This window comes from Molothrus aeneus, chromosome 11 (genome assembly GCF_037042795.1).
Source record: "Molothrus aeneus isolate 106 chromosome 11, BPBGC_Maene_1.0, whole genome shotgun sequence".
Lineage (NCBI taxonomy): Eukaryota > Metazoa > Chordata > Aves > Passeriformes > Icteridae > Molothrus > Molothrus aeneus.
The window spans coordinates 5,423,824-5,448,604 of NC_089656.1; the positions used below are offsets into that span (position 1 = coordinate 5,423,824).

General features: G+C 41.1%; 1 protein-coding gene across 1 annotated transcript; it reads right to left on the reverse strand.

Moving 5' to 3' along the window:
• Positions 1-2,433: 2,433 nt before the first annotated feature.
• TDRD12 (tudor domain containing 12) lies at positions 2,434-22,674 on the reverse strand. The gene is made up of 31 exons (XM_066557453.1): positions 22,654-22,674; positions 21,617-21,775; positions 21,183-21,319; positions 19,939-20,058; positions 19,246-19,301; positions 18,378-18,463; positions 17,291-17,492; positions 17,050-17,126; positions 16,718-16,776; positions 15,947-16,007; positions 15,193-15,297; positions 14,623-14,805; positions 14,032-14,185; positions 12,977-13,104; positions 12,260-12,448; positions 11,404-11,532; positions 10,458-10,575; positions 9,568-9,701; positions 9,261-9,481; positions 8,962-9,061; positions 7,625-7,812; positions 7,104-7,311; positions 6,489-6,581; positions 5,451-5,620; positions 4,888-4,950; positions 4,689-4,798; positions 3,650-3,704; positions 3,366-3,479; positions 3,132-3,285; positions 2,972-3,038; positions 2,434-2,636 (listed from the first exon to the last, which is right to left on the reverse strand). Exons 1-31 carry the CDS (start codon positions 22,672-22,674, stop codon positions 2,551-2,553), a joined length of 3,747 nt encoding a protein of 1,248 aa, XP_066413550.1. The 3' UTR covers positions 2,434-2,550.
• Positions 22,675-24,781: the final 2,107 nt, after the last annotated feature.

Consider the following 24,781-nt stretch of genomic DNA (forward strand, 5'->3'; position numbering starts at 1 on the left):
CTGCCTTGTGGAACTTCAAGACAGAGAGCCTCCTCCTTTCTCCTCTGCCTGGTCCCTGTGGTGGCTTGTCTCTTGCGCTGTACAGCAAGTGGCTCTGAGGGCTCTGCCTCTGGTAAATGCCTACCCCGAGGCAGTTCCCCACTCCTGGCATAGTGCTGGTGTTTCAAGGGCCAGCCTGGCTCCAACGGGCTGTCTCAGGACAGGAGGCCTTCCATTTGCTGGCAGGGGCTGTGGAGATGTCAGGCACAGCTTAGTGGGAGCACAGGGACAGCTGTGGGGGATGAGAGAGCTCTTAGAGGGGGGACCAGGATATACCAAGCAGGGAACTGGGAACCTTGAAAAGGTTGGGGATTGGTGATGTCAGGAAAATCCACTAACGCCAGAAGTTTACATCCAAAAAGGAAACTGACCTTTTTCGTCAACTTTTTTCAAACAAAGGAAGACGTTTCCTCTGACTGGGTTTCGGAGGACAGTGCCTTCCTTTATCGCAAACTCCCGGCCGCATGCTGCTCTGCTGCTCTCTTCCTTTCCCCATTGGCTGAGGTACTAGGAAGGTACAGCTTTCCTGAACTGACTACCCCATATCCCCCCTCGAACCTACTGTTCTGCCCCAAAGTTCATAAGTTCAGGCTTGTACAGACCCCCTTATCTACTTCAGGAGCCAAACTGCCTGGGCCCGATAACAAACCTGCTGCCCAAAGTCAGTGGAGACATTACGACCCATTTCAAAGAAATTAATACTCATAATACCCATCCAATTATTTGGAGACACTAGGAAAGGTGTGTGCTATCGATGACATGAAAGTGTGCGATGGGACCATGCAGGCAAATAAATTCCCCGTGCTTGGTAAGCTTGGGGGTCAGCAGCTCTGTGCGAGTGGCGACACGCCGCTGTCGCGACAAGGCTGGGGCGCCTCAGGACACGGGGCTGGATCAGGGGAGGCTCAGGGGGCGCCGGCGACACGTGGACGCGGTTAGCGCCAGCCCCGGCGGTGACTGAGGTCCCCCGCACGAGGACTGCGTGGCGCCCGGAGCCGCGAAGGCCGTGCCGAGCTCTGCCCTAGGCCCAGCACCCCCGAACCGGACCGTGCCCCAGGGCCGGCACCCCCGAACCGGGCCGTACCCCAAGGCCGGCACCCCCGAACCGGGCCGTGCTCCAGGGCCGACACCCCCGAGCCGGGCCGTACCCCAGGGCCGGCACCCCCGAATTGGGCCGTTCTCCAGGGCCGGCACCCCCGAACCGGGCCGTGCCCCAAGGCCGGCACCCCCGAACCGGGCCGTGCCCCAAGGCCGGCACCCCCGAACCGGGCCGTGCTCCAGGGCCGGCACCCCCGAACCGGGCCGGCAGCAGCAACGCTGCGGGCGCCGCCGCAGTACCGGACAGCACCACAGGGCGGCAGCACCCGCTTTGAGGCGCCTGACGCTTAGGCCGTAGGGGACTCAGAAAAAACTTCGCAAAATAGCTGCCAAGGTTCTTTAATTACCACAGAGGGATCTTTTCTTCTTGCAGTTTCAAGCAGATTTTTTTGTTAATGTATATGCGCAAAACTTGTATTTGTACTTTCAAACCCGATGAATCTAAAAAGTGTTGACTATTTTAAACCCATATATTTAATAATGTATACGAGGCTATTTTGAAATCAATTTATATATAGATAAAAATGAAAAACTTCAGGTTTATGGTTTTTCACCTCTCTCTCCTGTGAACTGCCAGGCATTTTGGGGCTACAGCCTCCCTTTTCAGACTCTGCCTGACACCCCCTTTCTCTCAGCTGCTCCTCCACCCTCTCACTCCCTCCCACTGCCATCAGGCTGCCCTCATTAGGGAAGGCTTCAAAACATGGGAAAATTATTTCACCGAATTCCTTAGTGCAGGACAATGTTAAAAGCTCGCATATGTTCCAAAATGCAACTGCACTTACGCAAGGCCCCAGGAAAGCTCTTCCTCATGAAAACCGCAATCAAAAATTGCTTGAGGCCAGCTGAATATTCTTGGACAGAGTGGTGCTATTTTTTACACTGTTCTTTGTAGACTGGTGCTTTGCATGCATGTATGTATGGCTAAAGCCACTTTTTGCTTCTACTTCACAGAAGAGGCCTTGTTTTTTTGAACAAAAACTAGAGGTAACTTACACCTCTTAAATGACCCACTAGAGACTGATGTACCAGCCCCCCCCAAAAGAAAAAAATCAAAAAAAGACCCCAAACACCTTACATTTAGGTATTAAACAAGGCAAAGAAGAACAGAACCAAGAGAAGGAAAACATCTGCTCCACCACTAGTTTTTTCAAGTAGGTAATTTCTGTTGTCATCAGGATGCAGAGCAAGACCAAAAATAGATTACATCAGCCTTTAAGTGTTTTTACACCAGGCATTGCTTTGCCAGTACCTCTTCTCAGGTGAAGGTTGTAATTAAGCACAGTTGCAGTCAGGTTCTAAAGGCACTAACATTTTTAATTAACAATTACATCAACTATCAACAATTACATCAACTGTTTAATTAACAATAATACAATTCTTATCAGAGGGGAAAGGAATTTCTCCTCCAAGTTAGTCATCACTTTCTGTATCGCTGTCTTCTGAGGACTCAAACCACTCCTCAGATCCTGCAGGAGGGTAGTTCAGTTTTCCAGAACCTGCAAGCAATTAACAAGGTGTAAACATTTATAAACCAGGAAAAAATGAACTCCAGAACAAATACATGGTGCTATTCAATGACCCAACCCAGCAAGCCCCAACGTTTTTTATGACAAACTAGACCAAAACACTCAGAACCACTTCTGTGTGCCTTCAGTCTGGGCTAAGCTGACAGAACAATGCCCTGCTGCCTCGAGTTTGCTCTAGAGGTCCCCTCAGCTCTTTTCAGAGAATTTGAGCCACCTGCTGGAATAAATATTTCAGATAAAGGCAATGCAAAGAGAGAATGTTGATCATTTTATGTGTTATAAACACAGATTCATACAATCCTTACCAACTGTAAAAGGGATTTCATCTTCAGACTCTTCCCAGCATTCAAAATCTAAGGACACATGAACATTCTGTTGACAAAAAGATAGTTTGAAATACCTGCTCTGATGCACAGCAAACATGTTCAGAACATTCAGTAACTCTCAAATTAGTTTTCACTTCACCTTGTTCTTCAGTAATTTGCACCATGTTCCTTTCTTCTCTTTTACCAGTAAAATCACAGCCTCTGTATCCTTAATCACACATGTGGACTTCTCTGCAATTACTGACTGGTACAGCTCCAGGTCAGCCACATAAAGTTTGCCTTCTGAATAAGCACTGCAATATACAGTCAGTTTAAAAACACTAAACCCAAACAAAGACATTTTTCTGATTATACTGAAGTTTCTTAAACGTACCTGAAAGTTACCTTTTCTCTACAGAACTCACATCTACTGTCAGTTGCCCTCAGTATTTGCACCTTCAGTGTCACACTCACATCATCTTGAAACCACTTGATTGGTGGATGACAGCTGAAAGACAGTTCATTTAATAGGTATTTTCCAAAGCAGAAAACCACTGAGGTTTAGCCAAGCTGCCTCACACAGAGCCAGAATTTGCCCATGAAGTCACAACTTAGCCATGGCCTGGGCCATGCAGACCTACACCAGCACAAGATGGGAATGAATCACTGTTTTCTTACCTCTTCTGCTGATTCACAGTAGAGTGTTCTGCTTCTTTTGTTTGAATTACATCATCTAAAAAGAAGACACCCAGAAACATCTTTTATACTTCCCTACACTACAAACAACAGGTATTCCCAGAATTTCCCTGTACCATCACAAAAATAACTTGCTAGCAACCAAATTACTGTCTTTGTCCTTTATATTGTGTACTTCCTATCCTGAAAGATTTCATAAAGTTAATAATTCAACAAAAAGTTTTATTATCAAAAATACTCTAGTTGGTGTTAGAAGATTTAAAAAAATCTAACCAAACATGTTCTTTTCCAGGTCAGGTAAAAGTTTTCTCCAGTTTCAAAACATTATTTATTTGACACCTGAAACATGATTTTGGGAATTAATGGGGAGTAATAATAGTGGTGTCAACAGCACAGCTCAAAATATGGCATTAGTGTGACTATTAACAGGGAAAAAAACCTTCTACAATAAGCACTCCAGCCTTTTTATCTGCTAGAACCTCCTTACCTTCCACTCATGTGTCAGCTGCTAGCAGGTAATCCTGTCCCCTGCTATGCCTAAGCATTTCTAAGCCTCTACTGACAGAACAGTAAACACATCCTTGAGATTAGATGAAAAAGAAATGGGGGGAGCACCATTTTCTGCCATTCTCAGTCTTGGGAAAAAAAATTACCCTGAGAACAATTTTATTTCAACAGATTTCAACTCTCCCTTCAATCCTGTGGCCTTGGACAGCAGAGCTCTCGTGCCCTCTACAGCAGAGATGTCCTGCTCACATGTTCCACTCACAGCCAAAGAATTCCAAGTGTCTCAAGGACAGAGCATTCCCCAGACAGCCACACAGTTACAGGAGCAAGAGTCACTCTCCCAGCATCTCCTGACTGCTCACAGGAAGGCAGCTCTGGCTGACTGCAAACAGCAGCCACATGGTGCTGCTCTATACCCAGAGCAGTGTGCAGCTGCAGGATGACTGTTAGGCTGCTATCAAGCACCTAACTTGAATTCATGTTTGAAAACTTGTGGAAAGGACTGAAGACTTACTGCTTGGAGGAGTCACAGGACTGTTACAGCTTTCAGAAGAATTTTCCTGTATCGAGGGATCCTGTGGACTGGACACTTCCTCTAGATCAGCTGTGTCCTCTTTTGTGTTTCTGAACACAGGACAAAGCAGTTTTAAAAGGAAATCCACAAATGACAGTCAGCTTCACCTTACTTTGCCTCCCCCTACTTTAATCTGTACCTTATTAACCAAGCCTGTATTGCAGTTCCCAATTTTTCAACAGTAGTCTCCGGCTTAGCAGATCTGTAAAAAAATGATCCAAGCAGCTGCATTACACACATTTCAGCACACAGCATCACAGTCAAATTATCTGGTCCCTAGCATTACGTGCTTTGGCAATGACATGGAGGATCCCAAACTTCCTTTCCCAGGAGAAAGGAATAAATGCAAACAGGTTGTGCCTGAGATACCAGATATTGACCAACTGAGCATCATAAATTCTGACAGAAACTGAATTCAGACTCAGTACTAACTACAGTTAGTAAGTTAGGAGTCACAGAGTTCGGAAAGTTACTAACTTGCCTGTCTGCATCAAATTCTAGGTCAGTGTTTTCTAGAATTAGAATTTTCTTTTCCTTGGTGTTATAGGGCTAAAGAGTAGTTAATGGGAGGTGGACACATTGCAAACACAACTGCTCCTGCATTTAAATGAACATCACTGTCAGTGATATTATTCATATTCAGTTAAATACAGTTTTTCTCTTAATAAAATATATGCTGAAAAAAAAATTGCTAATACTTACAAATGCTCCAAGCTCTGTCCATGATCCACAACTGATACCTGTGTGCACAGCTTCTGAATTTCTCCTACATGTTCAGGATTGTCAGTTCCCAAACCCGTCGACAAAATCTCAGACCGAATGTTGTACTCGTTGATCCACATCCTCATCGTGGGAAGATGGGTAACCCCAACCTTGAATTAAACAACATAATAAAGGGAAAGCACAGCTCCTTAATGGCTTCCCTCCAACTCAAAGCTGCTCTTTTAGTCAGACTTCCAATGCAGCCCTGTTGTCTATTGCCTGCAGGCAATTTGGTTTTCCTGATTTTCAGACAGGAACATCCCCCATGTTTAACAGTTTTCCAACTATCACTGTAATTTGCATTGTGACAATGGCTCCAGTAACTGGCTGTGTGCACTAACAGAACCAGGATGGCAACTGACAGCCATAACAGTCAAGAACTGCGAGCCCCAGACATCCTGAGAACAGCTGAGGGGGTGGGGGACACAAGAAAAAATGCCAAAGCCAAAAACTGGTGAAAGGTTGAGCTACACTATATGGGAACTGAAAAGAATGACTTCCAGATAATTTTCTCTTTCTGATCCATTTTTCACTTGACTCGCTCCACAAAATCAAGGAGTCTGCAGATGCCAATGGATGTGAAACTGTAAAACAAGAAAACTCCAAGAACAAGAGCAGTCATTTTTCCTGTTCTGATCAAGAAAATGAAGGAGTAACGTTTTAACGTTTTTTTAATTTGCAGAAAAATTTGGACTAAAACCGACTGCAAACTAGTGTAAGGGCTGTAAGAGTAGAATTAAGAATTTATAAACAAAATAAATTAAGTCTACTTCAAGAGCTGTTGGATATCAGCAAACCATCCTGGATGGTCCCAGTTTCATTCTTCCGCTGGAACGTAACAAACTGCAGGACTATTTGACAAGACAAACTACTGAACACCAGTACCTCCCAAATATACTTGTTTTATTAATTTGTGGAATAGTCTTGGACTGTGTGCAGATATACTAAGACTTCCCTGTGCTGTAATTCTATACCTACCATTGGGTCAACCCAAACTGTCTTTCCCAAGGTATGCACCACTTTTGCATGATGAACTTTTCCTTTAATTTTGTGATTGATGTGATCAGTCACCTAGGAAAAACAAGTTATCACTGCACTTGAGATGTATGGATACCAACACAGCTTTACAGTCACTTTAACTACAATGGAACAACAAGTTCTGAGCTTAACAATGAAAAGGGTATTCAACAAATACAGTTTTGAGTAAACCAGTGGAACACTTTAACTTAACTCTAACTTAGAACAATACTAGCCTTCAAAGACAATGAAAGATCACTCAAACACAAATTAATTCAGAGAGGCTACACTTCCCCTGTTCCTCCCCCAGAATCCAAAGCAGTGAGAACTATTCTAAAAGAAAGACATTGAAACCAGAGAAAAACAAAATCCCATTAGCTTCCCTGTATTATTTCATAGAAAAACAAAAAAAGAAAATTGGCCTTCTTAGAACCTGCCCCAATTGCAGGTAGTGTCAATATTAGGAAGCAATGCAGTTTGGTACCCAAGTTTACAGTTTGTAACTGTTTTCCTGTAGGAAACAGAAAGAGAAGGTAAAGAATGTAACAGAAATACCATACAAAACCAGCTTATTACCTTTGGATTCCATTCAACTTCATTATCTATGGGTTTTACTCTACAAACTATAATTTCCACAGCCTGAGGTGGCAGACTCTGAAACTTCACAGGTAAGTGAAGCAGCTGATCACTATTCACTTGACTTGTCCTGCCTTCATCTATGTATTTAATTGTGACCTTATAGGCATTTTCTTCATCTTTTGCTGCAGTCTCTACCACCTGAACCCTTCATACAGCAGGAAAAGAAACACAGAATTATTACTCATGTAACCAGGTGTGCAGGATATTTTTTAAAACTGCTCTCATTTTAAAACCGGTATTTCCCCAGTCCACTCTGTAACCAAGTGCATGTGTGGGGAACAACCTTGTTTGCCATTCATGAGCTCAGAGTAGGCAAGAGCTTTTTTAAAGCATTATTGGCATAGCAGTGGTTTTTTTGCTGCTTTTGAGGACTTTTTCTTTACCCAACAGTCAAGTTTTTAAAAGTCTTTGTATAAATACATGCACACGAATCAAGTGAAAAGCCAACAAAATTTTACCTGTGGCAAATGGCTTCCTCACGTAACCCATAGAACACTGACTTCTCCACAGTGCTCACAGAAATCCTATGTCCTGGTACCTTGAAGTAATCATTCATTTCTTTAGCAAGAGCTGTATATTGGTCCTTTTGCTTCCTGACTATTCGACCAAAGTACTTTGTTGCATGTTCAATGAAGAGAGGCAGGATCTGAAAGGATCAAATACATCAGCAGAAAGGAGGGGTGTGTGATTTCTCAAACCAATGAAATTCAAGTCTTTATATATAGTTCATATACCTCTTTCCAGCCCCAAAAGGTGACAGATATTATACATACATAGTTCAGAGAACAGTGAGTTGTTATTATTCTCAATCCTAACTGGCCACAGTTGAGTCAGCAGTGGACAGCAATGTACGGAACAGGAGCTGCTGGGTGTCAGGTGATGATATTCCACCTCAGTGAACACCAGTGAGCTCTGCCAATTATCTGTCAGGCTATTAACCACTCACACATTCTGCACCACTCCAGCTCTACTCTCAATGCTCCCCAGCCTTACAGGGAGAACTGACTGCTTTTTTTGCACCAAAAGGACTTAAATAAAAGACTACAAACACAGCTGGGCACACCAATGTGTAAAATGCTGCTTTGAGAGCATCTCAGATAAAGCCCAAATCTCAAAGGGAGCTGGAGACACAAACTGTTACTGGGATATGAAGAATCACTGTAGCAAAGTCAACCTTAGAGCCACGAAGGTTTCATGGATGTGGAACTACTGAAAAAGAAGTCTTAACTAAACAGCACCCTATAGTAAAAATCTTCCAAAGCACTGATATTTTTGAAGGAAATAACTCAAATGTTCTACCTACAAGACAGGAGCTCCCCATTTCTTGGGCATACCATAAATAAAAATACATTCTCTAATCCCAAGGCCAGAAAATGTTCAGTTTTCAACAAGTCTGCACAAACAAGTCAGCTAAGAAAAAAATTCTTCCACTTCAACTTCTCCTCACTCCCACAGATTACTCTGTGTTTCTTCTACAAGAAATTTAAGTTTCTATAAACCCCCATCTTTGTTAATTTTGATATACAGTCTCAAATTATAAAAGGAATGAATACACAGAACACAAGTCCTCTTCCCACAAAATGTCAATCTTCAAAACAGGAAAAAAACCTGAGGTAAACAGAATTACTAACAAAACACAACACACAAAACATCTGGCACACTGATTTAGGCAAGGGAGAGTACATTAATCCTACTGCAGTAGGATTAATGGAATTAAAAAAAAAAAGTAACATGCTAAGTAGCTGTTTAAGACCTGTCCTCTTGGTACCCAAACCCAAGGAAAACTCTAACTTACTGTCACACGTTCAGGTGTTTCTATCATTTCAGCTGCAATATTCTGGGCCATGTCTATTGATAAATTAATTTGATGACGATCTGGACACTCTGTTCTGTTCCTACATTAAAAAAAAAAAAAAACACAACAAGTTTAGAAAAAAGCTCTTTGCTTTCACTTTTAAAATACTGTTAAATGACTTGCAACAGGAAAAAAATCACGAGCAAAACCTGTTTTAGATAAAAGCATCCAACAGGAAAATTCATCAAGGAATCAGCAGCAACCATCACTGAGGGCACAAAACACTGACACTTCCTTACCTGCAAATCCCAAATGCTTTAAGAGAAGCACACAGGGGTCTTGAAAATTTCTCGTCTTCCTCAGATTCCTGCACCCTGGCAGTCAAATCATAGAGTTCTTCTGGAATTTCAGCTTCTGCACGCTTTAAATAGTAGAAAATCTCAGGTGCATGACAGGAACTGCTCTCTGTCAGCAGAATGACTGACTTTGCCTTCGTATCTTCCTGATCTACAGCAGAATCCTAGCAATAATGAGAAATATTTTGGGAAATATTTATGGAATCCACCAGTAATAACTCAGCACCACCCAGTCAAGGTTCACCCAAACCTTTATGGCAGGGCAGAAGTTGTCACTCATGCTTTGCAGGCGCTGCCCAAAGACTGCTGGAGATGGGAAACTGAAATGGATCACCCAAGTTGCATCTGTGATTCCCAAGGAGTGCAGGCAGTCATCTGTTAAAACTAAGCACATGTTTTACACAGATATGTAACTGTAGTAATTCAAACATGGGAAGTATCACATCACACACACCACAGCTGATTTCCTTCTCCCAATTGGAAGATGGATTTTTCCCCAATACATTCCTATAAAGCTTTTTATTTCCCCAGTCAATAAATCTCATCAGCATATGGCAGACACAGCATTTCATGCCAAGCTCACAGAATTCTCCATTTCCTGTCAGCACCACAGAATACAGAGAATTGAGCACCACTCAGTAATTCACAGGAGTAAGACAGGAGACAGCTGAAATACTGCAGGAGTTCTCATAGCTCTGTGCAGAGCTAAGTCCACTTTCTTGCTTTTATGTAACATAAAGAACAAATTGAGTTTGAAAATGGATAAAGGTCTCTGTTAGTGCAAAAAATTTGAAAAATAACCCTAATGGAACTTACAGAAAATTATTACAATAAATCTTTGTGGTCTGGAAATTATTTCAGACTTTGTATCTCCTCTGTAGCAGAGGAAATTGTAAAATGATAGAAAATCTTTGAATACATTCATGGTTCTTTAAACTAAACAGAGAAAATAGTAACAGGAGAAAAGAAAGAAAAAAAAAACAAAGCAAAGGGCTGTAGCATTAAGAAGTAAATAGAGAACTGGAAAGCGTTCATAGGGATTTGCCCCTGTGGAAGTGGTGAGATAACCCAGTGTAAGTGCTTGGTGCAGATTTTAGCTCTACATTAAGATACAATCCCAACCAGACAGAGAATCCTCACCTAACACAGCAGGAGTGCCAGAACTGTGCATTTTTCTCCACCTCTCCAAGACACACTCAGCATTACACTTGCTCTCTTTATGCTTTTTCAAGGAAACTATCGAGTTGCTCTTCAGTGCCTGCATGGCAAAGTAAAAAGTTCCACATTCCTGCAATGCTGCAGTACTTGTTCCAATCAAATCTAAAAGGCAGCCATCTCTTACTAGAATTTACATCTTACTGTAGAGATACAACCAAAGAACTAATGAAATTTAGGTTTCTTATATGAAAAAAGAATGTATTAATGGAGATAAGGTTCATTAATTTCCTGTATAAAAAGAGAACTACAAGCTCGTGTTCTCATGTTTTAATACATTAGCTAGACATCTAAGAAAATAAAAATGTCAAGCTTTTCCCCTCATTAATGTGTTCTCTCTGATTTCATGATCTAACAACATGCAGATTCATGTTTCAGTCTCAGAACAAGCACTCTTCATCACATGAACCCCTGAAATATTTTGAGAGGCCATGTAAAATATTTGAAGTTGGTGTTCAAAGAATTCTTGTCCAACAAGAATTACTCTCAACAGATTCAATCCTACTTTAACATCAACAAGCACTTTTTAAAGTGGTGGCAAGGTTGGTTTTGATATGCTTGAACCCTCAAAATATTCAAGGGAAATGTGTTAGATAGTTACAACCCCAAACCAGATTTGCTTCCATTAACAGTCATCAAAGAATAAACAATCCACATGCACAATATTTACATCAGAAATGAATCCTAGAAGTATCACATGATCTATGTCAGCCATTTGCTGACAGTCATAGTCTGGGGTTACTTTTAGCAGGAATGATTAAATTCCAAATTCACATTCCTCCTTTATTCTCAGAAGCCAAGATATTTTAGTTTGTTATAACTTTAGAATTAAAAAAAAAAACTGCTTATATAAGTTTAAACACTTTCTTACCTTATGAATCAACTCTACTTCAGTTACTGAGTCAGTGAAAACCAGCACTTTCTGAGGATTCCTCTGGGTAAAATCCAGAATTTTGAGTAACTCAGCAGTTCTGTTGCTGTTCATGCAGGGTTGCAGCACCTAAAAGCAAATACAAAACAGAGAGCTGGTAATTCATATAACCCACACATATCTTACTATATAATTCTTCCTAATCCTAACCTTGATGCATCCACACACACTGACACTTTCAGTTCTGCTCAATCATTAAGGCTTCTCACAAAAACTCGTGTGTTCTCAGTTTCTTTACATGCCCAGAGTATCTACTTTTGGAGATTTCCCAACCTTCAAAATCCACAAATGATGCCATGCTGAGACACGGTGTAGTTCAAATCAAACTTAAACCATTTCTTGTTATTCCTCATGGCTATACCACATTGACTGGAAAATAAGTGAAAAGACACCTAAGAATATGTAATAGGTGTTCTAGAAATTTGAGGTGAAAAGTTTGCTGCTTTCACACAGTACCAAACCAAATGCTTTACTTGATTTGCCCTGGCACTCCTTACCTTGTAGTTCTGCCAGCCACAGCTAACAACTGCAAAAACATCCTGGTCAAGAACTGTATTGTTTGCAAATACACCTCAAATTTAGAGTCATTTGCACTAACCACAAAATAGTCAAGGGACTGTTTTCATCTCAGTCCTATAAAAGAAAGTAGGACACCTCCAGCTTGTTCAGTGACCCACCTGCACACGATTTCTAAGTTCAGCTGACACTGGGAGGCAGCACTGCAGCACCAGCTGCTTCCAATAAACCAGCAGCAGCCACATATCCAAGCAGTGACACAGTTTTTCCTAAGTTTTACCTGTTGCACATTTCCAAAGATGGCAGCTTCTTCAATAACAGTTATCACAATGTGAGGATCATTCATAAACTCCTTTATCAAGGGTGTGATATGTTTATTCCACTGAGTTCCCACAGCAATGATCTGATGTGGTCGATTCCCCCGTGCCTGAGCAGTGGCTTTCTTGTAACAATCCAGTATAGTAAACACCTAGAAGAAAAGTGATTTTTCTCTCCTCTCATCACATTCCAGCAAGCACATAACAGCCCAGAAAAATACACAGTTTGAGAACACTGTTTTTTCCAGTCACAAAGCCACTACCACAGCAAACGGCAAGCTTCACCCCCCAAAAGTGTACTAATATATACACTTTTGTCCTATTCTTTGCATGACTTCTGAAGCATAAGAAAGCAACAGGACAGCATATACATGTGCATGCAGGATTCTGTCCAGAGAAGATGGAAATCTCAGGAAAAAGATCTGTTGAAATCTCTAATATAAAAAGCCTAGAAAAGATTTGAGAGGGCAGAGAAATTCAGCAAAAACTAGGTGGTAACTAGAAGACAAGCCCAACCTGCCAACACAGTAATTTGCAAATACAAAAATAAAAAGTAAAATAAAAAAAAGGGGTTCACAATAAACCCACTTCCAGGTTTTTTTTCCTCAGTGTGTGCCACTGTTCCAGACTCATGCACAACTGGAACAGCATTTTGCCAAGTGACTGTGGAAGGCATTTACCTGTTCAGAAGTGTCAGAGAACACCACCTCGATCTCATCAAGAACAAGATGGCCAAGCTGACACAAGAACCCAGTGTTATGTTCCAGCAGTCTCAGGAGGTTGTAGGGTGTAGTCACACCTATTTCACCTACAAGGTAAAGATTGTTACTATTAAATTACTACTTGGAATAATTTTACTGTGACAACAAAAGACATGGTAGCTTTCTTAAAAATGGTCACATTTGTATTTCAGATTCATCATCTCAAAACTGGGGAGTTTGTATTTTTCTACTCCTCCAAGTTTTCCAAGACATGATTGGGTGAAGCTCTGACTTTTTGAAATCCAGTGGAATGCCTGAAGGTTAGCAAGTTTACAAAGCGGGATGTCATCTCATTTCCAGTATGGTACTGGAAATAGAGGTAATAACTTCAGAACCAAAGAGCCAGAAGGGAAATATTTAATAAATATATGCAAGAGCAATTAAGTTCAGTTTCAACAGTGGAATAAAGCACACATTGTAGCTTAGGAACTTACACAGATGTGTGTGCACGAGTATCTATCTACACATAGAAATAAAACCACACAAATCTTCACTGGTGCAATTACACCAACAGCTCTGTTGTTAAAGGTCTGAATTCACCCACCAGGCTCAAAGTTGAACGATGGAAGAAAAAATACCAACTGCTGAAATGGAGTTTTACACAGTTCTTCATAGTTCTATCCATAGTTCTTATTCCCTTGGCACAACAAAAGCCACTTTTGAAAATGCAGGTATCAAACAAAGGCACCACACCAGAACACACCTCAATATTTTAAGTACATATATCTAAGCAGGGCAAGTCTCCCAACAGCTTTTTTATTCCTTCTATGCTGCTTCTCTGTGGAGCACCCTCTGCATGCTACTGAGTTAGATACACAAAGTACTGACCATTTATTGTAACAGCAAATTGTAAACCAGCATTTCAACAAATAAACCAAGAACCTGAGAAGCAGAAATTGTTCTTTCACATGCTCCTGCAATTAAGGCAGCCCACACTGCCTTCAGGCACAACTAAGATGACAAAGTGTTCTTACAGCCTCGGATTTCCATTTGGCTGGCTGCTTCCTTGTTCTGCCCAAGGGTTATCAGCATTGGATGAAGGTGTCTGCAGCCCTTCCTGTATGTTTTCAGCAGGTCAAAAACAAGCTGTGCCTTCTTCCATCCAGGACATAAAATCAGTGCTAGTGGCTACATACACAGGTACAAAAATCGACAACATTTGTCAGACAGAATACAGAACCTTAAGAATCTTGTCTTACTAGGGTTGTACTGGGCCATTTTCAGAGGTCCCTTACAACCTCAGTAATTCTATGATCTAATAGAAGCTAGAAAATGCATTGCAGTATTTAAAACAGCTTATACCCATTTTAGTTTAATAAGTACATACTAGTCATGCAGAAACAAAGCTCCATTGTGTATGTAAGTGCCAGGGCACGAACCACTTGTTAGGGATTGCTTTAAAAGTAAGTTTGGGACTTGCCTCATTCACAGAGTCCATCCAAATCCTTTAAGCAGAGGCCTTACAGAAACTGGCAGACATCATGAAGATACACTGAGATGACATTAATGCACACATTCCAAACATTCAGACTAGTAACAGGTTCTCTGGTCCAATATATACATACCCCATTCATGTTTGGCAAGACTTGGTAGTCACTTTCCTGCAAAAGTGTAAGAACTGGTGGAATATATAATAAGGGATCATTTCCCTGATGGGAGATGGTGACAACATCACATCCCCCAGCTACTGGTGGCCAACAGTAGGACTGGGTGAAGGTAGGGCCTGAAAACTTGTTCCAAGAAAGTTCCTACAGAAATAGAAATTAAGAATTTCCCACTAAATCAGTGTACTTAAACACCAACAAAACAAGACAAAGTGTAACAACAAGTGATTTAAAAGCTTTTGACCCATTACATAACAAATGTCCTTAAGAGGTAATATGAAAAACCATCTTCTGGGCTCAGCTGTTACATTATTGTTTTAAAATTCAAATCCACTTGTAGCAGTGGCTAATATACCATAAAAAATGTGAAAAATTTTTACAGCATTTCCCCAAAGCTTCATTTATTCAACCATATGAACAACCTTGTACATTACTCAATCCAACTGAGGTATTACTGTAATATTTACTATGGTAATTTGAGGTATGAAACTTGTCTTAAAAAGATAATCAATGTGGTATCATCACCTCTACCTTTTTCAGACCATCAAAAAGTGGTGCTGCTTCCAAAACTGATGATGGCTCAATTTTCTTGCTCAGGAACACAAAGTTTTTTTCTTTCCCAACGTCTTGTAAACTCTGAAACCATGAGACAAATAGATTATAATGGCAATACTTAACAAAAGGGGCTTAGCCTACACAAACTCAGAAGCACTCACTGTATTTAAAAAATGGCATTTTGATGTAAATGAATCAAATTCTGAATTCATTTTAAATATGATTCATACATAATGACAGGTTACACAGACCAAGGGTGAGAAAAACTTGTTATTGCTATTCTTGAAGAAAGACTTTCAAAGATGGTTTTTCACTGTCTGAAACCCTTCAAGAGATGCAGTGGACATTCTGTGCACAGCTGGCACTCGGTCCCACAAGGAGCAGCACGAGGCAGGGACAGCAGTCACAATGCAGATGGCAACCTCTGTTCTCTGCTCCAATGCAGGTCCTCCACAGACTGCAATCCCTTCAGAAACATCTGCATGGAGCTCCTTCTACTCCTCTGACCTTGGCATTGACTGTTTCTCACTTTTTTTTGTTCCCTCCCCTGTGTTTTTGCCCTTTCTTAAATTCAGAGAGGCATCCCCAACTTGGCTGGCTCAGCTCTGGCCTGCAGAGGCCGATGCAGGAGCAGTCAGCCCCTGACCTCCTACCACAAAGACCCAATGCTACCAAAACCAACCTGTCTGCAGCACAAACTAAGTTAAATAAAAGTTAATGTTTGAAATACCTGTTGGTCATCTTCAACTGTGTGTGTCTGAAGGAAACTGGAATTTAAGAACTGTGGAATCCTGAGAAACAGAGATATTAAAAACAACATAAATTCAAAAGAAAAACATAATTTATAAATACCACCAGTACTTCCCAAGTGTCATGAAGCAATTCACTTCAAGTATTTTTGACATATCTATGCCAATGAGAAAAATCCTCAATACAAAAGCAGAAATCAAACCACACCCCCTGGAAAGCAAAATTTAGTGAAAACAATCTTTCAGAGTATTTTTCAAAATTAAGGTCCCTGACATAAGAAGAAAAATAGATTGGACTGCAGAAAAAAAGGCTTCTTAAAGTTCCAAAACAAAAAAGAACTCATCTTTGCAACAATTAGAAACTGACAGAAGAAATACTCCTGAGGTTGACTTCATATGCATCAACTGACCTGCAGCAAAGTGAAAGCATGCACAAATTGATCCACTCCTATTTTATTAAATCTGAAAACTTTATAGATCACTAAACATAAAATAAAACAAATTAACACACTTAGTGTGCAGAAAAATACCTCCTCACCCCACCCTTGTTGTCGAGCTACTGTTTAGAAATAACTGGTATTTTTCCAGAGTAACCATCAGCAGCTTTGAAGACTCTCCTTCCCCAAAAGCATGTGTAAGTAGCTTTCCTTTCCCTCTGCCCTTTAGAGGCCTATGAACAGTAACTGCAAACACACTACAGCTCCCAGCTGTCTGATGACAGAATCATTCTGAATATTTAACATACTGCACACCTCTCTGTTTGAACTGCTTTATCTTCCTTGGAAGGCAAATCTGGCACCATGCTGACCACCTAGAAAGGACACACATTTTAAGCACTAAAATACAAAAGTAATACTTAAAACCCAAAGTTGAAAGTGTTTTTCTCATGTGGGATTCTCCAAATATTTTGCAGCATTCTTTTCCAAATTCAAAGTTGTTTTGACTAGGGCAACAATTTTGATGTAACAAGCTTCAGGAAACTGCCAAAAAATAACAAGCTGGGTGACTACAGCACTCCTAATCTGGCCTATGTATGTTTATGGTAGCTTGCATTTCACAATTCATTACAGAATGTAATACTTACAGGCACAGTATTGTCATTTAGATCTGTGTGTGACCTTTGGGATGGCTTTTTAAGAACAGAATTACAACCAGCAAGACCTAAAAAGGTAAATAAAATGGAGATAGCCATTTCTGATTATCTGAACACATAAAAAGCCAGAGATGGACACCATGTGTCCCAGTCACTGGGATCCAACCCAAGACAGGACATTCCCATTCCACACATCCAACTAAAGGACTGTCTCCCCAACTGTGGGTCCCACCTGGCCCAAGATGAGGTGACACCTCCTCACCAAAGGGCAGTTTTGGCCTGGCAAGAAACGTAGGACCAACAAACTCCACTGGAACACACTCAGCATTTAAGGACACTTCATCGTCAGAAACATCTGAGGAACTCCCTGCAGTCCCTTCATCTTCCTTGTAACGAGCAAAGTGCTTTGCAACCAGATCATCATTAACACAGATCTATAAAAAAACCCAAACAAGATCTTTTTTTGATCAGGGTCAACAAGCAATAAGCTATACAAGCACATATTTGTTTAAAATTTATGTGAAGATTTAAACAAAAGCAGTGCTTTTATATATGATAAAAACCCCAAACAAAATCCAACCAAACAGAAACCCATACATAAGAAATGCCAGTGAATGCTTTCTGTCCATTATTAGTTCTAAAAAAAGCAAAGTCCTCTCTTCATGTATGTTCTTTCCACAGGTGTTAATTACTGAGTTCCAGGTTTCTGGCCAAAATTCTGTACTGAATTAACTGTTTCTATGAGCCCTCAAAGAGCCCTCTGATTCAGTGAAGCCTCTATTTCTTTTGGATTCAGCACACATCAAAATCTGGCAGAACAAAAGGGCAGTATTAGGCCTAAAACTACTATACAGCTGCTTCAGTTCGGCAGTAGCTACCCCAGATATTTGACACAAGTTACACATTTTGGCAAGTGGAACTAGATTGGATGTTTTTTCCAGCTCCTTGAGGACTCATCTGTATGCAAGAGTGTGAAATTTTAGTTGTTTTTACAGTATTATGCAGCTGCCTTACTGAAACATCTTCAGACATGATACCACAAGATGTACACCAAATAATGCACATAGTTAATCCACTTAAATAGTGGATGGACTTCACTTGCTTATGAAAAAAAAAAAAAGTTAATGCAGAGAAAAATACAAGTTCTGCCTCTTGCAATTTCTCCAAAGGTTTACAATGAACAGCACTGTAATAAAAACCTCTTATAAATTAATGATTTAGCTTCTACTGTATCTGAATAAAACATGCAAGCCATGCTTTCCAGTCTTAAACTAATACCAAACTACACTAATAGTGTTGGCAATATAAAAGTATCTTACCTTTTCATCTTTTATAGTCACAAAAAGAAACACCTCTAACACTTGATCTTCTACTGTCTGTATTGTGACTTTAACCTCAGTAGCCTCTAAATGCAGTAACAAACACGAGAAAGAAGATTAGACTCCTATCACACTATTGGCATTCTTCACTTGTACTAAGACAGACAAAATCAGGCATCACAATTAAAAATGTGTAACACTTGTTATTTCACCTAAGTGAAATGAGGAATTTAATAATAAAAACTTAAAAGCTCAAAAAAGGAACTTGTCCTTATTCTTTGGAGGAGGTTTGAGAGCTGAAACAGATTAACAACCCCTCGAGACAAACCACTCTTAGTTCTACACTGAAAGTCTTGGTTTTCTCTTGGGCTCTGACAGTCTGGGCACCAGCACGTGCTTTCCAAGTGTGACATTTCCTTTTCTTGAAAGAAGTTGTATTTGCACATCTGTACAGCTTTGTTACATTTTTCATTTGGGAAACACAGCTAATCCAAGTCCTGAAGCACCTCTGCACATGCTAATGCAGGACAGCAGTGATGCTGATTCACAGTCTCATGTTGAATATACACAATGGTTCCAATGTTCAAAACAAATGTGACATGAATGCTCCCTCAGTTAGCCTAATCCAGCCTAAATACAACCTATTGAACTACCAAAACTTATGCAGCATGGAAGCCCAGAGTACTCCAAATACAGCTCCACAAGTACTTGTGCCTTAGTCACTCCATACTTAGGTAGTTCCTTTCTCATTGTTTTTAACTAACAGCATTTATAAATAAAATCAAGTATACTCAAGTATAATGAACTTGTACACAAGTACTACATTTGCCTAACAATTAATTTTTCTCAAAACTGAAGTGCTGTTTACCTTCAAGAAGCTTTCGAAAATGCTGAATGGCAGCAGTATCCCATCTTTTGGCTGGTCTAGGAAAATAAACACAACCAGTCTTTCCAGATTAACAAACATGAAAATGGTAATTTAAAAAAAAATTCTATACAAGCACAAAGCTCTAAATCATGAAAATTCTTACAAAGTGCCCAGCTAGATAAATCAGCAGAATCTGTTTACTCAGCACATCACTTTAGTTTGGCAATATTGTTCCAGTTCACCAATATCATGAACTTTATCTTTTATCTTTAACTTTTCACAATATCATGAAGATCAAAATTAAAAGATCTTTTGTCACAATATCACAGCTTGCACCAAATATAACATATGAAGAAATAATAGAATCATTAAGGTTGGAAAAAAACCCAGGATCACTGAGTCCACCCACTAACTCAGCACTGCCAAGGCCACCACTCAACAATGTCCCTTAGTGCCACATCTATACATCTTTTAAATCCCTCCAGGGTTGGTGACTCCACTAGTTCTCTGGGGAGCTTTGTCCTCTCAGCTGGAATAGAGCTGATTTTCCTCTTAGTAGATGGTACAGTTCTGTGTTTACTATGAGAATACTGCAGGTTTCTCCTTGAAATGTAATCCCGTCTAAAAAATTCTACACTGAACCCTCACACTTCAGAAATGCACCAACAGAATGTATTTACTGGCTCTCCTTACCCTATTTTGGCAGTGTTTTCACAGTAGTCAATATGCAGTGTCAGTGGCTTTGTGCAGTGCAGCCGACACTTCTTTGCTCTGTGTGGGATCTTTGCGAATGCTCCTGGTAAAACTCGAATGCTGCAAAACAAAGTGGAAATTATCTGATTTTACAGGGCAGAATTTCCTCTCCAGAAGTCACTGGTCTCATGAAGCACCTCTTGTTATCCTGAATTTGACAACACTGTTCTTCCAGGAGTTTGGATGCCACTGGCTCCCACCTTGAAACCACTGTCTCACTCTAAGAGGCGCCATCAGGACCAACTGATGAACAGGATTGCTGTTCTATTCATTTAGTATCAATACACACCCTAGTTACCGGAAATCTTTCTGATCCTTTGCCACTGCAGTTTCAAGTCTTCTTGCTACTCATCTTCTAAATATCTTCATGGTATTTAACCCATTATCAAGTCATTTTCCAACAAAGCAACAGTCGTTTTCCAACAAAGCAACAGTCGTTTTCCAACAAAGCAACAGTCAAAACATTATTTATTTTAAAATACTTTAATTTTATGGAATACTACCAAAACCAATTGGGTGAAGTTTCTTGTGCTCCAAGTTGCATATTTTAATAGACAAACAAACTTTAAGAGCTCGACTAGCTTGCTCTGAAACACATGAACATATTTTTCAAGATTTTAAAACCACAAGGTTTTCCACTCATTTCATCAAGAACTCAGAACCTGTGAAAACTCACCTTTTTTGGCACCATGACAAGACAAACTGGCAGCTCTTAATAAATAAGTTGGTCAACTGCACTGGGAAAACCCCCAGATCTTTATGTTTAGACCTCAAAAGCTGTTGCAGCAAGTGAAACCCTTCTTCTATAGACGGTTTTTGTGCCTGAACTTCAGTGGCTGTAATTTTTTTTAGTATATACCAAATTATTAAAGAAGAAAAGAATATAAAGGTAGGTTTTAACTTGCAATCACACATCTCAATCACAACAGACTGACATTATTTCTATTCTAAATCTTTAAAAAAGCAAAACCTAAAATAGAAAGCATCTTTAGCACAAAATAAGGACTGGTTTGCACTTAGGTCCTTTCAAGTGTATTATTTGGTTAGCACCTTCTTGTGGACACAATCTACACCTCAATTAAACCAATTCATTAACTAAATAAATAATAACAGCATCTGTATCTACTAGCAAATTTATTATATGTGATTATTTACAAATACATGACAGTAACAAAAAGACATACCTCTCTGATGGAACAAAGCAGTACTTGGCATGATCCACGAGGAAACAGCTGAGCTGGTAACCATCTGCCTGGCACCTCACTGACTCCACCAGAGCCCTGCACCAGCACTTCAGCTCCTCACTGAAAACCACATAAACCTGAGCAGAGAAAAAGAACAAGACAGCAGCTTCTGTCACATGGCCCCAATTACACTCAAAGGCTTTTCAAAGGCAAGGACACAGTATTTATTACACAGCCTTCCATTTTCTTTGCAAAATGCAAGCCTTATAGCTTCCAGTTAGAAGGCTTACAGATGAGAAAACACAACTCACAGAGATGCTATTATCTGTTTTTCTGTGTGAAATTAAAAAAAAAAGAAAACAACATGTTTTTAATACTTCACCACCAAACAGATTCAAGTAATAGATTATTTCTATGTAGAGCAATGATCTTACCTGGCCTTTTTTTATCTCCTCTTGTTTTACTTCATCTGCATCTTTATAGCAGTTATAAAACTGTTCCATTTCAGCATTCAGGTTTTCATACACAGTTTCACCAACTACACCGGGCACAGATTCTTTCACAGCAATCCAAAAGCAACTTGGATCCTCAGCCTGGGCCAAGGAGCAGAGAATAAATACTACTGACTTTTAAGAGTATCTGAGCAGCAGATGTAAAAATAAAACTTGATTTTAACAGGGCACCTTCAAAATTATGGTGACTGACACTGAGATACAGAATGTTAATACATGAAACATCTTTCACCTTCACAGCATTAGTTCATGAAATGGCCTCCAAGTTCCTTTAGCACTGCAACAAACACCATGTGGGGTCTACAAGGGAGCACCATTATCTAAAAACTTGGTTAAACCAAACAGTGTAAGAAGTGTGAAGACAAAGGGTTTTACTTCCATGTGCAGTCCTCAGGCCTGGAGAGTATCAGAGTGGGAAATCCCATCTGTTATGCCTACTGCTGTTGATTCTCTGTTTTGAGAAGAATAATTTCGGTGTGGAGGTAATACAGGTGTTTGGAGAGGCCTGGAGGCACTCTCATGGACATGCTGAGCTCCATGTTAGGACAAAGAGATCATTAGCTCTCAAAGCTCAGAGATCATAAAAAGCACAGGGGAGCTCACAGGGTTACTAATGAAGACTGCTGGGATGGGATGGGCTGAGCCTGCCGGTGTCCACCTGGGTGTGCCCCAGATCCTCTAGTTAGCCAGGCAACTAAATAAATTTACTCTCTTTATTTCAGCTGTGGTTTTGTGGTTTTTCTGGCTGCCTGCCCATGTTAATTCACACACTTACCTATTTTACAGTAAATCCTAAAACAAACAACAAAACATATATAACCCAAACTGACTCCACAAGTGCAAAGAAATGATGGCAAATGGAAATACAGAGGCAACATCTTTTTTGTAAATGTGACCTCCAGAAAGTCACATGGAAATAGACACCAATTCTTCAGATTTAAAAAAAAAAAAAAGCATACCTTTAATACTGCGACTTCCATGTTTATCTCCTGTGTCTCCCTTATCACTACTGTAAAAGAAAAACATTTGATGAACCATTTTGATTGCCACCATTTTTTTCGAAGCCTATTTGAAGAGCATACACCTAAAGCAAGCCTATAAAATTTTTCTACTCATGTCAGGAGTACTAGTTTAAGCAATTTATTGTTATGACTTACACGTTTCAAAGCGTTCAAACCAGCTTTCTTAATGAGGGACTATGTTAAAGCCTAATTAGGATTTACCATCCATGCTGCATCTCTTCCATTCAAAGGCCAGCAGAAATAGGCTGATCACAGACAAGGGCTATTACAACCTACCTACATGATCAAATGAATAGAAACACCAAAGGAGAATATTTACAACTTAAAAAAAAATCCCTCAGCCTAATACAAAAGAGGAATCCCAAACTCAGCAAACAAGTTTAATGTCACAAATTTTTATTAGTATTTCACACTACATCTGTCTGCAGTGGTACATACCAGACCCAGGAGTTACAAGAGAATAATAAAACTTCCAGCAAGTAATTGGCAATTCATCGTGGAATCACATCGTGGTATGATCACCGCAGGGTCTAGCTTACAACTTAAAAGAATTAACAATCACAGTAGATGCCTAATTAAATATTTCAGAAAAACAAAGTGAATACATTGTCTTTCCATTTCCAAAACTACTGCTGAACAAGCCAGAATTCAGCAGCAACAGAGCTACCCTGAGGTGACAAAGGGCGACAAGCTGTAAGCGACAGCAGGGACCATTCCCAGTTTAACATGACAATGGAACAGCTGAAATGATTGCAGAAGCTTCTCCCAAGATCGCTTAACACAAGCAAAGCTCCTGAGTTACACACTCCTTTCTCACCCTGCACCGTTATACTGCACCAAGAGATCATCAGCGCTGCCCTCGATACGTGACGCAGACTTTTCTTTCAGCAATAACACGCCAAGGCCATAAGTAAGTTCAGCTGAAGTGTCAGGTTTATTAGCGCAAACCCACTAAATGTCCCATCAACGCGGCAGGGATGAAACACATTGACACACAGGACCACCTCTCCCAACCCACTCCAAGTAACTTTCCCGCTTTGTTAAGAACGGAGTAGGGAAACAAACGTTTTTCAATTCTCAAATCCCACACCTACCACTCGACAGTATTTAACCTGTAAAAATGCTGTACAGTACTAAAACCCTCTCCCCACGTGCTGCACTAACACAGACCTAGGAAAGGCAGAAGGAGTCTCTGCAGCCATCCCGGGGTGTGCAGCCACTCCCGAACACACAGCCCGTTATTCCTCTGCCAGCCGCGCTCCACCTAAGCCCCGTTCACCCGGGAGGCGCGGAGAGAGGAACAGCGGCAGGGGACAGCGCCTTTAGAAACCCCTTCTTCGCTTTGCTCCCAATTCCCAGTCCCCATTTCCTCCTGTCCTACCATAGCTCCACGCTGTTTCCCGTAGGAACGAGCCCACCGACCTCGCCCTCCAGCGCTGTCCAGCTCCACACACCGCACTGCCGCCCGCTCTCCCCGGGAAACCTTCGAGAACCCGCAGCAGTCCCGCCCCCAGAGCCGCCCCGGGGCAGGCTCAGAGCCCAGAACAGCCCATCCCCGGCTCCACAGACAGCACTGTTGCCCACGGAACCTTCCAGAACCCGCAGCGCTCCCGCCCCCAGAGCCGCCCCGGGGCGGGTCAGAGCCCAGAACAGCCCATCCCCGGCTCCACAGACAGCATTGTTGCCTACCGAACCTTCCAGAACCCGCAGCGCTCCCGCCCCCAGAGCCGCCCCGGGGCGGGTCAGAGCCCAGAACAGCCCATCCCCGACTCCTCAAGCCGCCCGGCCACACTGCTGCCCACGGAACCTTCCAGAACCCGCAGCGCTCCCGCCCCCAGAGCCGCCCCGGGGCAGGCTCAGAGCCCAGAACAGCCCATCCCCGACTCCTTAGGCCCGGGTTGTGGCCAATGGTACAGCCAACTATTCCTGGCCGTAAAAAACACCCTGAAACGCTGCGGGAAATCTCACGAAGCGCAGGGAAGTCCGTTGTTTTGCTTTTTGTATAAAATGGAAACCAAACTCATAGTGAAAGAATAAAAGCCTTTGTTACTGCAAGCAACTTGAA